A 12,514-nucleotide genomic window follows, 5' to 3' on the forward strand; every position below is an offset into this window, starting at 1 on the left:
CAAGAGGCCAGTTCAGAAATGGCACGGCAGGGCACCTGCAAACATCCAGCCCAAGGTATACCCTTTCCCAGCCATTCACCCGGGAATGCACCAACAGACCTGCAGATGCCTCAAGCTGCCCAGCTTTCCCCTTTGACCGAGATTTTCAGAGTTCATATGAGCAGCCGCTGGTTGCCACCACCTGAAGCACATTAGAAACTGCCTTCCAAAGCCACCGCAAGCAAAGTGGGCTTCCATCCACAAAAACCCTGCTCTCAAGAGGCACCCACCTGCTGCTCCAGGTCATGGCAGTGCTGGCGCATATCATCTGTCTCCTCTATGTCATCACTGAGGAAGTAGTACTTTCGGGACTGCAAGACAAAACAGACCAGTAATGCGGAAGAGGGGCAAGGAGTCAGTGAAAGGCCATATCACCACAGACACTAACCAACGCAATCAACTCAGATGAGCATAGGTCTAGCCGCCCAACTTTTCACCCCACCAAAAAAGGGATGGCTCTCCATTCCTGCTCACCATACGTCTACTGCAGGGGTGCTGAACCTCAGGCCCATAAGTGAAATCCGGCCCACCTAGGGCCCCAATCTCGTCTTCCAGGGTTCCCCAGATGGCCATGCCCCCTTCCCCTGGCCCCACCCGATCATTTGGTTTTTCCCCAGTTTTTTTTCCCCCATTGTAAAAGACTGAAATGCCTCCCCATGGCTTAGTTACAGGCAGGAAGAGCTTTAAGCTAAAATGCGCTGGCGTGTTGGCCCTGCCCCTTTTGCTTTCAGCCCTGCCTACCTTTGGAGTGCCAGAACACTTCTCTGAAGTGGAATCCGGCCCTTGAGATGAAAGAGGTTTGATACCCTTGGTTTTTGTATCATTAGGATTTATTCTACCCACCCAGCCCATATACATCATCACGGGTACCTGGCTGTCAAAATTGCCATATGTCTCTGAGCTCAGTGTGTCTGACGAATCTTTGGTCAATACCTGCAAGAGAGGAGGAGAAAGGTTTAGAATCTGGCTGCATACAGGTGCCTCACATACCTTTCCGAGTAGTGTATCTTAGGAAGCAGGCATAGGTTAACAAGAGCAACTTACCCAACTTTCATCTAGGGAGGGGCCAATGCTGGCATGGAATAGGGGCACCTATTCATTTCAACTAACACAAAACTAGAAGCACCAGCTGAGAGGAGGTGAGATTGAGCACAAGAGGCACTTCCTAGCCAGGGCAATGGCTGGTGATGCCAACCAAGCATCTCGTTTCAGAGCCTAATAGCTTCACACCAAGTTGCAGACCACAGCCACACTCACCTCCTGTATTGCTGTCATAACAACATGCTGCACAGACTCCTCCAGGGTCATAATCTGCTGGATGTGATCTGCAAACAGATCAAGTTGGGCACTGAAGGTAATGTCCGACTGCTCTTTTCCTCCTCTGTCTAATCCTCTCTTCCCCCCTTCCCTTGAAATCATGCAGCTATGAAGTCTGGGCAGCAGAGCCTCTGGGAGTGGGGTAGAGGTTAGATGAGGGAGGGGGTCTGCAGCTGAAGTAGAAGGCCAGGGGCTAGCACACACAAAGAGCTCCTCTGTCTCAAAACAGCTTTGAGCAGATGATATCCCAATGGGGAACAAGAGTGAAGAGAAGGGAGGCAAGGCCCCAAAGAGAAAGAGGAGGCAGCTAACGGAGACCCTGTAGCCATATGAACGAGACAAGAGTCGTCCAAGTGCAACACTAAATTCCTGTAGGCAGGATAGCAACCCTCGAACAAGTGGGACAGCCAACAGCTAGCCCCCCTCCCCCCCATGGGTATCTAAAGTACCCATTGCAGAGACATCCCTCTGGCACAGATGTCCATGCAGCCCCAGTTACATCCCCAAACTGTGCTACTCACTTGCATACACATACCTTGCTTCCTCTCACAGCTGATAGCACAGCCTAGCACCAGCTGCAGCAACTTGCCCAGCTCAGCTGTGTCAGACAGCTCTCCAACCAGGGCTACATCAGGCAGCAGCTGCTCTGGGACTTGGTGGCCCAGGACCTGAGGGATATGCAGAGTAGAAAGACAAAGAAATCGCTCCTGACAGCCAGTGGACCTTCCAATGTTTCTGCTGCCACTACCTGCTTCACTCAGCTCAGGGCACCTGTCGGTAGCCAGGTCCATGCCAGGCAGAACAGATGGCAGGAGCAGTTTGTATGGGAGCTGGAAAGTTGCTTTTTAAGGATCTTTAATTTCAGCTTGAAACAAACCACCTGCCCAGTAGTATGTGGCAAGCAGAAATTGCCTCCAGATTACCAGACAGGGAAGCTTTTGAAAACTGCAAGAGCCTCTTCCAGGTTGTCAATGGGCTACGTGTTACTAACAGGTGGACTTAAAAAAAGAAAAAAGTTATGGGCTGGTAATTTTGGAGGACTTGTTTGCAAGGCTGCCTTCACTAGTGATCATCTACTGTTACTATAGTTACATTTCTATCGCACTCTTCCTCCAAACTCAGTAGGGAGGCATACATACTTCCCACCCCAATTTTACCCTTACAGCCATCCTGTGAGGTATGTTAGGGCAAGGGGAGTAATTGACCCAAGATAATTGATTCAAGGAGCTTTGAGGCTAAGCAGGGATTTGAACCCAAGTCTTCCCAGTCTAAGCCCAACATTCTCTCCACTACACCACCCTGACTCTCAACTGATTTATACTTCTATACACAGAGAAGTGGGAAAAGCACATCCACAGAACACCCATAACACACTCAGCTCATTTGGAGCAGAGCTATTTTACCAAAACTATGGGTAGGAAGCAAGGAATGCTGAGCTGGAGCCATGAACTCCCAAGCTTCAGTGCTGGCTTCAATATGGCCAGGCTGGGTGATGCCAGATGTTCCCCATCAGCATTCATCAGCTCCTTTGTTGCCTAATCAGAGTCCATTAACTTTCATATGAGGCCTGTCCCATCCCCAGCAATGCAGGGATTCCTTGCCACCATGCCAGCAAACCCAGCCCAGGGAAGATACTCACATCCTGGGAGTATTCAACCACACTCTGCAGGACCTTCTTCAGGTTGCTCACCTGGGGACAAGGTGGGAGAAAGACGACACTTAATGTGTAGGTTTGTTCAAGTTGTGCAGACCTGCTTTCCACTAGCCCCAACTCCAAGGTCAACTATGTTCCCACTTAGAACAGGTCATTCAGCCACTGAGCTGGAATCTAACACTGGGATGGAAAAAGAGCCAGTCAGGCCATCTTCTCAGCAGGCTCCAAAGCTACTTTGATAGGAAGTGACAGTCCTGATGCTCCACCAGGCAGCAGAGCCCAGAGATGGATGCAGGCCAGGCCTCCTATATTTAGTGAAGATATTTTTCTTCTAAACCTTGCCCTCCTCTTCAAATCACACAGCTGGGCTGGCCAACCCAAGGTCAACCCAGATCAGCCAACACTACATGCGAGGGATATCTTGTCTAAAACCTGAACATTGCAGAACTCTGTTGTTGCCAGGAGAGCAAAGTTCCATGGTCATTTTGCACTTCCCCTCACAGAGCACCATGGCCCAAACTACTTCCATTTTGTTTTCCCTAGAAAAAGCAACAACACCTAGAAAGCTAAGCCGAGGCCTGGTGACCAGAGCAAGTCAAGCTGATGTTTCCCACTGAAAACAATATTGACATAGACAAGGGAGCATCCCCAGCTGCTGCTATTGAGTGCAGAACCTCCTGAGATAGTAAACACATAACTTCCTCTCTCTCCTACTATAATCAAGCCTCACTGTACACCAGCCTTCCCTGATCTGGTGCCCTCCAGATGTTCTAGGCTTCAACTCCCATTAGCCCCAGACAGCATAGCCAATGGTCAGGAATGCTGTGAGTTGTAGTCCAAAACATCTGAAGGGCAATAGGTTGGGGAAGGCTGCTGCACACTGGCTACCAGAGCCTTGAGCAGTAAAATGCACTGTACAAGAAGTGCTACAACCCCACTACCTAAGCACATTCTACTCTTTTGTTACATAGAGATGAGACCAGTTTTTTTCATGCACACCTTGGAATTGCCCTTCCAGGGCCACTCTTTGTACCTCAACCCTCCCAAGTCTATTAAGTGCTGCAGCACACCAGAATTTCCCCAAGTTCCCACTTGCCTCTCTTTGAATTCCCTTTCCCTAGGTTCTCATTCCTGCCTTTGAGTTTGTGAGCTCTCAGCTGGTACCCACTTACACAGCTGATCATCACCCCCTTTTCCTATATTCACACAGAACACAAAGGGATGGCTAGTTAATAATCCCCCTTCTACCCCTCTTTCTATGTATTGCCCTGCCTTCGCCAAGTACACTTCCTCCGAAGTCATACTTGCGCTGCCACACCACCAACTCATTCTCATCCTCCTCCCCACAACTGCACTTTTCCTGGGAAGCCTCCCAGCCAACCATTGAATTGAATTGCTGTGTAACAGCAGTGGGGAACCTCTTTCAGCCTGAGGGCCAAATTCAAATTTGTAGAAGCTCTTGGGGCCACATTCTAGTGGTGGGCAAAGTCAGAGGAAAAAGGGGTGAGGACAAAAAGACAAAAAATACCAATATATTTTAGCCTAAAGCTCTTACTGCCAGGAACAAAGCCTTAGGAGAGGCATTTCAACCTTTTAGAACAGGAAAAACATAGCATAAAACCAGGAAACCACTAATGATCAGTACTTGGGGGAAAAGGGGGTGAACCGCCCAGAGAGCTTCGGCTATTGGGCGGTATAGAAATAAATAAATAAAATAAATAAAATAAATAAAGGGGGTGGGGCCAGGGGAATTACGAAGGGCCAGATTGGGACCCTAGGAGGGCTGGATTTGGCCCCCAGGCCTGAGGTTCCCACCCCTTCTATATTGTAATCTCTCAATCTGTTTATGCTGGGAAAATTCTGACTGGTCTCTTTGTTGCCATCCTATGAATACCTTATAGGGGCACTCCACTTCTCAGAATTAATTAATTATCCTAGTTATTAACGCTTGGTTCCCTGCATTTTGGTTAAAACATTACAAGACAGACAGAAGCAGTCCTCCAGAAGTTTAAAGCCAGGGTGACATTGTGGACAGCCCCCGGCATGAATCTGAGCTAGATTTTCCCAGCATTCATGTTCCAGAAGGGCTTATTCACTGAACACAGAAAAGTACTTTAGGGATGTGTTTAGAAACATGTGTACCTGAGCAAGTGTGGTAACACTGTTTTCAAGATATTCATATGCCAGAATCTCATGACAATATCTGGGATTGCTAAACATCTTGGCCTGTGGGACATGAATTCATCCATCCCACTTCATACCTTCAGCCTCCAGTTGTCACCAGTGTCATCTTTAATTCGCAGGAGCCATGTTTCATTGAACCAAGAGGGGTCTCTGGAAAGGAAAACCATAAAGCTGTTGCCCTTGATTAAGGGAACAAGAGAACTCTTTATAGCAGACCACAAGTGCTCAGTAACTCCAGGATCTCCCACAGAAGCTTTGTGGGCCCTGTACCTCACTAATCAAGAATTCATTCACATGTTTCATTGTGACAAATAGGATAACTAGCAAGTGCTCTCCTCTATTCCTAGTTGTTATCAATCCTTCTTCTCTGCCCTAGCACCATACTGTTCAGCTACAAGCCACACATTTAGTATTAAGTAGCTCTCTTTTGAGTGAACAGTACTGACGGACAAAAAGCCAGACATCTTCATCCCCAGCCTCAGCAAAGGTGGGAGAAAGGCACAGGAATGGGGTTGAGAGCAACATGCAAGACTAGATCAAGCAATTCAGTTTCTACGGGACTTCTTAAAATGCATTCCCCAAAGGCAAAGGTGGAGCGGGGGTCAAAAATCAGCAAAACATGAATGTGCTGGATAGCAAGAGTGATATCTGGTAGGTTACCTAGTCAACCACCTGCAATATGCTTCCATTGTTGAACTCCAGCCTTGACACCTGCCTGTAAGACAGTCATTAAGATGCAAGGCCATCTTTTGTTAAGTGATTAAGAGATAGAAAGTAGGACTGTTGTTTTTGGCAAGTACAGCCATCATCCTCAAGCAGGCTCTTTTGTTATACGGGATGGAAGGAAGGCCCGACTCAGTCTTTCTCCCACAGCAAGCAGCACCATTTGCAGTGCCTGGATCATCAGAGCTGTGATGTCGCTGCCTTTCTCTGAACTGTATAAGAAGCCTCAGGTTGGGCCAGTCCCCAGTCCCCCTCTTCCCAGAGGTGGGGGCTATGCTGCTGAAATCACTAGGTGCCTCACCCCAGCAGGGGTATGGTGCCACACTGCTGCTGAAATCACTCAGAGTCGCTCCTCCCAGAGGAAAGGCTCCACGCTGAAATCACTCAAATCGCTAAGCTCCTTGGTTGCCAGAGCAAGGTGCCAACAGTGGGGGATTTGTCTTCCCTAGCGAAGGCTCTCTGCTCTCCTTCCTCTCCACCTGAGACCAGGAATCGAAATGCACACTAGTTCAGATCTGCAGGAAAGGGCTTCAGACCAAGGCAAGGCTTTAGAAGGTCTTACTACAAATTGTAGCCTCCACCCCCTCTTTCCCTTCTCTCTCTCTCTCTCTCTCTCTCTGTGCGCGTGCATGCTTCAAGCCTCGGGAAGACTCCTTCCCACAATCTTGAAAACTACTTCTAGGCCTGGAGCTCAGCTTCAGCAAGAATGCAGCTAATTTCCCCACCAAAACATTACTTGGTGAAGGCTGGAGCATTCCCAATTGATCCTAAGTGTTAAATCCATTTGCTCAGCTAATTCCTCCAAAACTAGCGTGTGCATTTGAATCTTTGTTGTTGTTGTTGTTGTTGTTCAGTCGTTAAGTCATGTCTGACTCTTCGTGACCCCATAGACCATAGCACGCCAGGCCTTCCTGTCCTGCGCTCTCTCCCAGAGTGTGCTCAAGTTCATATTCATTGCATTGGTGATGCTATCTAGCCATGTTATCCTCTGCCGTCCCCTTCAATAAATGTGCCATTGTGGCATCATCCTCTCCAACAGTGTCTGAGTGTGAACCTCTTTGGGTGGGACTCGCCTTCTTAGCCATAGACACTCTATTGCCAATGTCTAAAGATCCCTTATAAGTGCATGTGTGAGTCTTGTTAGAACGTGTGCAAGGTTGTCCGTGGCTCTAACTAGAGCACATCATGTAATATGTTAGTAAAATAATAATAAATCTAATATCTGGCAACAAACAACCAAGTTGTCAACTTGCAAATCAGGGCTGGGGAGGAGAGAGGATACACGGGGGGGGGGGGAGGACAGGGATTTCCTGTTAGGCTGTCTCATGATTAGCTTCAAGAGAACCCATTTAGATACTTGTACCTTCCTGCTAGAGTCCCATAACACTTACATCTTGTGCAGCACCTGAGCAATCGTAATCCCACTGGCCAGATCCTCCTCCTTGGCACATGGAGATGGAACGTGAAATGTTTGCATCTGGAAGAAGCAAATCAAGTTGTTAAGTGCTCTGCTCAGAAAGAGAGAGAGAGAGAATGAATTCCTCCAGCTGGGAAAAGGGGAAGCCCATTCCAAAACAGGAACAACACTGGCCTACATGGCATCCTACAGAGACACATATGAAAACTGTCAGGATGGTTGGTGGTAACATTGATCCCAGAAAAGATACACAGCTTTTTCTGGAGAACCCTCATGTGATGGGCATATATGTATGAGAACTATGGAGTTACATGAAATGTAATCCTGTCCAACTCAACTGACAATCCTATGCAGAGTTAGATGAGATTAAAGACCAGTGATTAGCTTCCAAGATCTCTATAATTTCTCAAGACAGTTAACAGAATTTAGGGTTCTACACCAATAGATAAATTTGCAGAAAGATAACAGTGCCAACCCCCCACCCCCACACACAATGAGCTCAACACGAGTACTCCCACGTGCATGGCACTCACATGCACAGTGAATCACTAAGCAGAGGCAGCCCAGCTGTCACGCTCACAGCCAGGACTTCTTTGAGTATAATGGCACAAAAGTCTCAGTAGCCACCTCTTCTCAAAGGAAGAAGATGCCTAGAGAACAACTACAGGATTTACACCTACGAGATTTGGGACCAAGGAGGAATGCCAAGTGTGGAGTTTGAAAACTGGACCCTTCTTGTTCCTTAGCACTGCACAAGTCTAGCCTGGGAGTGATCTTGGTCACTCCTGCATTACATGCACAGCATCCCCTGCTTGTTTGCCCATGACTTCCTCAATCACTTCCAAAATGCTTAAACAAAATATTAAAGTTCTTCATAACAAAACCAAAAAGAATGCTAAAACAAACAAGCAAGCTTCCCCAATTTGCACTATCTAGTCCAATTTGTAGGGTTTGGGTTTTTCTGGTTACAGCACTAGGCCAGATATTTCTCTTATCCACTTTGATAATAAATATTTGCTCTAGGTAGGACTGGTTTTCATGATGTCCCTCTTTGATCATCACATCCAATGATTTCCACAAATTGTCTATGGGGAGAAAACCCTACTCCCCTTTGGATTGTTGGGTACCTGCTCATAATTTCATGAGCTGACCTCCTAACTCTCAGAGTTTGCAGTGTAAATAGGTAAATGGAAGTATCTTTCACTGGATTAATTCCTTCCTATTAGTGATGTCTTTCAAGTTGCACAGAACTCTCATTCAAGCTAGAGTCAGATATTAATAAGCTCTCTTATTCCCTGGAATCAAACACAGTGGTTCTTAAGGGTGGGTCCCTAAATGTTGGACTACAAGTCCCATCACCTCCAGCCAGCATGGTTAATAGTCAGTGCTAATGGACATTATAGTTCCACAACATCTGGAGACCCCAGATTGGGAACTACTAGTCTAAACCAAGCCTGTATTTTAGGAAAGAATATGTGCTGTTCCTTCTTTGCTTCCTTCAACCATTTCTCCTCTCAATAGACTATGAGGGGAAGTTTCAACCTTTTTGATGAGGCACTGCATCCCATAAACACGAACTGGTCTTCTACAATCTCAAGATTCTGACATCTGACCTCAGCATGCCTATGAGTAGAAAGGTCACTCCAATTAAGAGCAGTCTTAGCAGCTCTTGCCATGTAAAAAGTGAACTCTCTGGGAACCCAGGCTAATCTGCCTAATAATGGCACAGCATATGGACAGCCATCTTCCCCTCAGAACTAGCTTGGCTACCACTTCCAGCCTTCTCATGCAAGGCTGACAGATGTCCAGTTCTCTTTGTAGGCATGAACCTGGTGACAATTCCACTCTGAGTCTGGAAGTCCCACCTGTCACCTTGCAATTCAGTTTCCTGGCTATCCAAGCAGAAAAGGACCATAGGAGAGGTCCTTTTCTACCAGCAGGGAGCTTCCAACAGCATTTGTGGGCTCAGCCACAGGGTTACTGAGGACAAACTCTGTTAGGGTTGCTAGAGTCAGTGTGGAAGAGGACTCCTGAATCTTTAATACACACTTTCAGGAGAGCCAAATTTGTCATGCGCAGCCTATTGCTGCAGTGGGAGGAAAAGCTGCTCATACCAAAATCCTTCCTCCTAACATAGCCATTGCATAGTGAATCTAGGAACAATAATTCCAGTATTTTCTGCCCTGGGCTGAGCAGAGGAACAGTTGGCATCTTTAGCCAACAACACACATTGGGCTAGGGGGAAGGAGAAAAGAAGAGTATTAGCAGAAAAACAAGCACCACTCACCAAGGCTTATTAGTGGTAAAAAAAAAACAGAGGGCAATCATGCAGGGCAGTCGTTCTTAAAAAGCCTAGCATGGGGTGTGTGTTCAACTTGATCATTTTTCCAGCAAAACCAGTATGTATTATATGTAAACATCACACTTAAAATGTGACAATCCAGATCACAGCACAAATAAACTTTAAGGAATTGTCCTATTGACTCCATTTATGTGAGAAACAGCATTAAAGAAACAGTTTTCCTTCAGCAAGGTGATGATTTTTTTGTCCTGGTGTACTGAACAAATGGGCAAAGTCCACTTATTCCTCACTATCAGAGTGCAAAAGGTTCTCTATCATGCCTACAGCACAGAGGCAAAGACACTTGTTAGAAATTCCTCTGAATCCTCTAATAAAAACATTTGATTAAGTTAATGGGCAAATAAGAACTTTAAACAAAAGCTATTCTCAAGGACTGCTAAATGGTCGTAACATGGGTAAGATCCAAAGACCAATTTAAGCTGCAATCCTATACACACCTGGACTGAGTTCAATGGGAGTAAGTACCACTGAACTCAATGGAGTTTACTTCTGAGTAGACACTTATAGGATTGTGCTGTTAGCTTATTTTTAAGTAGGGAGATATTCAGCAACAGATAACCAAGGCCATGCCATCTGACACAATAAAAACTGATTACTTCATTTTATTCTTAAACACTGGACAGCGTTGTATGTCTTTGGGGACCTGTGCTGGCAGGTGTACGTGGGGAGTGGGAGGTTTGTTTACAGAATGAAGATTGAAGAACTGTACTAAGACCATTGTTAAAAAGCATTTTACTACTAAGACTGATAGTCTGGAAGGAGTACCCACCACCGGTAGGTAATGTTAGCATCTTCAGATCTAAAAAAAAATGTAACATAAGCATTGAGAACTGGGAAGCTCCAACCCATGAGCTTTCCAACTGGAGGTCAGCCTATATTAAAGGTGCTACGGACTTTGAAGAAGCACGAGTACAGAGTGAAAGGAAGAAATGAGCTCAGCGGAAAGCAGGTCAAGCAAACCCTCATCGTGACCACCTTCCACCTGGAAACCTATGTCCTCACTGTGGGAGGCTGTGTGGATCCAGAATCGGCCTTCACAGCCACCTGCAGACCCACTGCTAAGACTCTGTCTCTGGAAGAGAATCTTACTCGGTCATGAGTGATCGCCATGATGATGATGACTGATAGGTTAAAAACAAGCCTTTATATCAAAATATCCACCTTTTAATTATCACTCTTACTAGAATCCACAGCATTAACTCTGAAGCATTAAAGAAAAAACAAATAAATGCAAAATGTATTTCTGCTCTTGTTTCAGGACTGGTATGAAATGGTCCAAGCCTGGTACTAGGCCCCAGTCTAGTCACTGAAAAACATATATCTAATAATCTAATTGTATCCGCTGGGATATTTTAACCCGACCAATTCAGCTAATCACAGATATAATGGATAATATGTGGGGGGGGGGAGTTAAAAGAATACAGGCCTCTTTTTCTGATGAAGTACAACTTTATATGCCTTGTACTAATGCATTAATCCTGCATATTTTAAGCACCTGAACTAGATCCCTCCCCCATTGTACTACTACATATAACAAATATGGACTGTTCTGTAAGATGCAATTCAGTGGACCATTAATATTTGTACTGGGCACAGCAAAGCAGGTGGGTGAACATTTTGGGGGTGGGGGGAAGAAAGATGAATTACAAAGAATATGAATTACTTCACAGTAGGCAATAGGGATCCTCTTAGATATACATGAAAGAAAGATCAAGTTTAAGGTGTGAGAGCCTGCATGCGTGTGGGGGAACAGAACCAGGAAGAGTGGTCGTCAATGCAGAGTCACGATGTGCCAAGCCCAGCCTACAAAAACAGCCCGAAGCTTTCTTGCAGACCTGGTAGCATCGGGAGACCTTTAAGAGGCTTTGGGAGTTGAGAGAGCAGTATAGGGTCACAGCAACCAGGGCGAAAGGTATTACAGTAACATGGACTTTGGAATTTTACTTATGCTCAACACGGCTACCTTTGCTTTTTTTTTGAGAGAGAGAGAAAGAGAGCGGGTTCAAGACCTTCGTGGGAGGAATTCCAAGGCGCTGAGACGCCGGGGGCAGTTTAATAATTATGCATACTGTAACCAACAATTTTGCATTGTTTTGCAACAATTTTGGGCGTGCGCTCATAAATCAGGTGGTTATGGAAGGCGTCTCCAAGGTGAAAGCCGCCCTCCCTCCTCCTTCGGTGCCTGTTCGCGAGAGGCGCAGGGCTGTAAACCACGTCCGTGGACATGTAGCAGGGGTAGAAGTGAGGGGGGCCACACACGAATCCAGAATTAAAAAGCTGCGTGGTCTTGCGCAGCGTCGCCTCCCAGGAGAGAGTTACCCAAGGGGCGGGGGCAGCGGCGGGTTCAGACCCCAGCGGGCACCTGTAGAAGACGCGCTTGGGAAGGCGGCGGCTCCCTGCGACGGCTTCGTGGCAGCGCGGAAAGGCGGCAAAGGGGCAGCGGGCGGCTGCTGCAGCGCGCCGCTGGGGCTCCCCCGCTAAGGCAGCCGTCGCCACGCCCGCCTCCCGCGCCCCGCCTGCGGCTTACCCAAGTGAGAAGCGCCCCGCAGCGCTCGCGCGGGCCCGTCTCGCTCATGGCTCCTCCACCACTGAAGCGGCGGCGGCGGCGCTCCGAGCGCCACGCCCCCCGCCGGCCTAGAGCGGCCCTCGCGCTCCTGCGTGACGCCGACGCCTCCCCCTCCGCCGTTGGCGCCTTGGGGCGGAGGGACGGAAAAGCCCCGCCCGCGCTGGAGACGCTCTAGGACGGGACGGCGCCAGGCAAGCTTTTATGACTGTATATGGCGGCGGAGATCCCTCGTGGGTGGGTTTTGTGCTCCGC

At 47.4% G+C, this 12,514-nt stretch overlaps 1 protein-coding gene across 2 annotated transcripts in view; it reads right to left on the bottom strand.

Moving 5' to 3' along the window:
- HOOK2 (hook microtubule tethering protein 2) overlaps window positions 1–12,286 on the bottom strand; it is a 29,482-nt gene extending 17,196 nt beyond the window's left edge. Inside the window, exons 1-8 of one of the 2 annotated variants that reach the window (XM_084838565.1) lie at window positions 12,224–12,286; window positions 7,309–7,394; window positions 5,272–5,344; window positions 2,996–3,046; window positions 1,892–2,024; window positions 1,297–1,364; window positions 910–972; window positions 270–350 (exon numbers count right to left, since the gene is read on the bottom strand). In XM_084838565.1, the coding sequence (XP_084694691.1) occupies window positions 270–350; window positions 910–972; window positions 1,297–1,364; window positions 1,892–2,024; window positions 2,996–3,046; window positions 5,272–5,344; window positions 7,309–7,394; window positions 12,224–12,271 (603 nt within the window). In that variant the 5' untranslated portion in view covers window positions 12,272–12,286. Of the gene's footprint in view, window positions 1–269; window positions 351–909; window positions 973–1,296; window positions 1,365–1,891; window positions 2,025–2,995; window positions 3,047–5,152; window positions 5,345–7,308; window positions 7,395–12,223 lie in introns of both variants that reach the window. The other variant, XM_084838566.1, reaches the window with a different exon arrangement.
- Between the last annotated feature and the right edge of the window lie 228 nt (window positions 12,287–12,514).

This window comes from Heloderma suspectum, chromosome 2 (genome assembly GCF_057233095.1).
Source record: "Heloderma suspectum isolate Gila_16-S chromosome 2, 16-S_ref, whole genome shotgun sequence".
Classification (NCBI taxonomy): Eukaryota; Metazoa; Chordata; class Lepidosauria; order Squamata; family Helodermatidae; genus Heloderma; species Heloderma suspectum.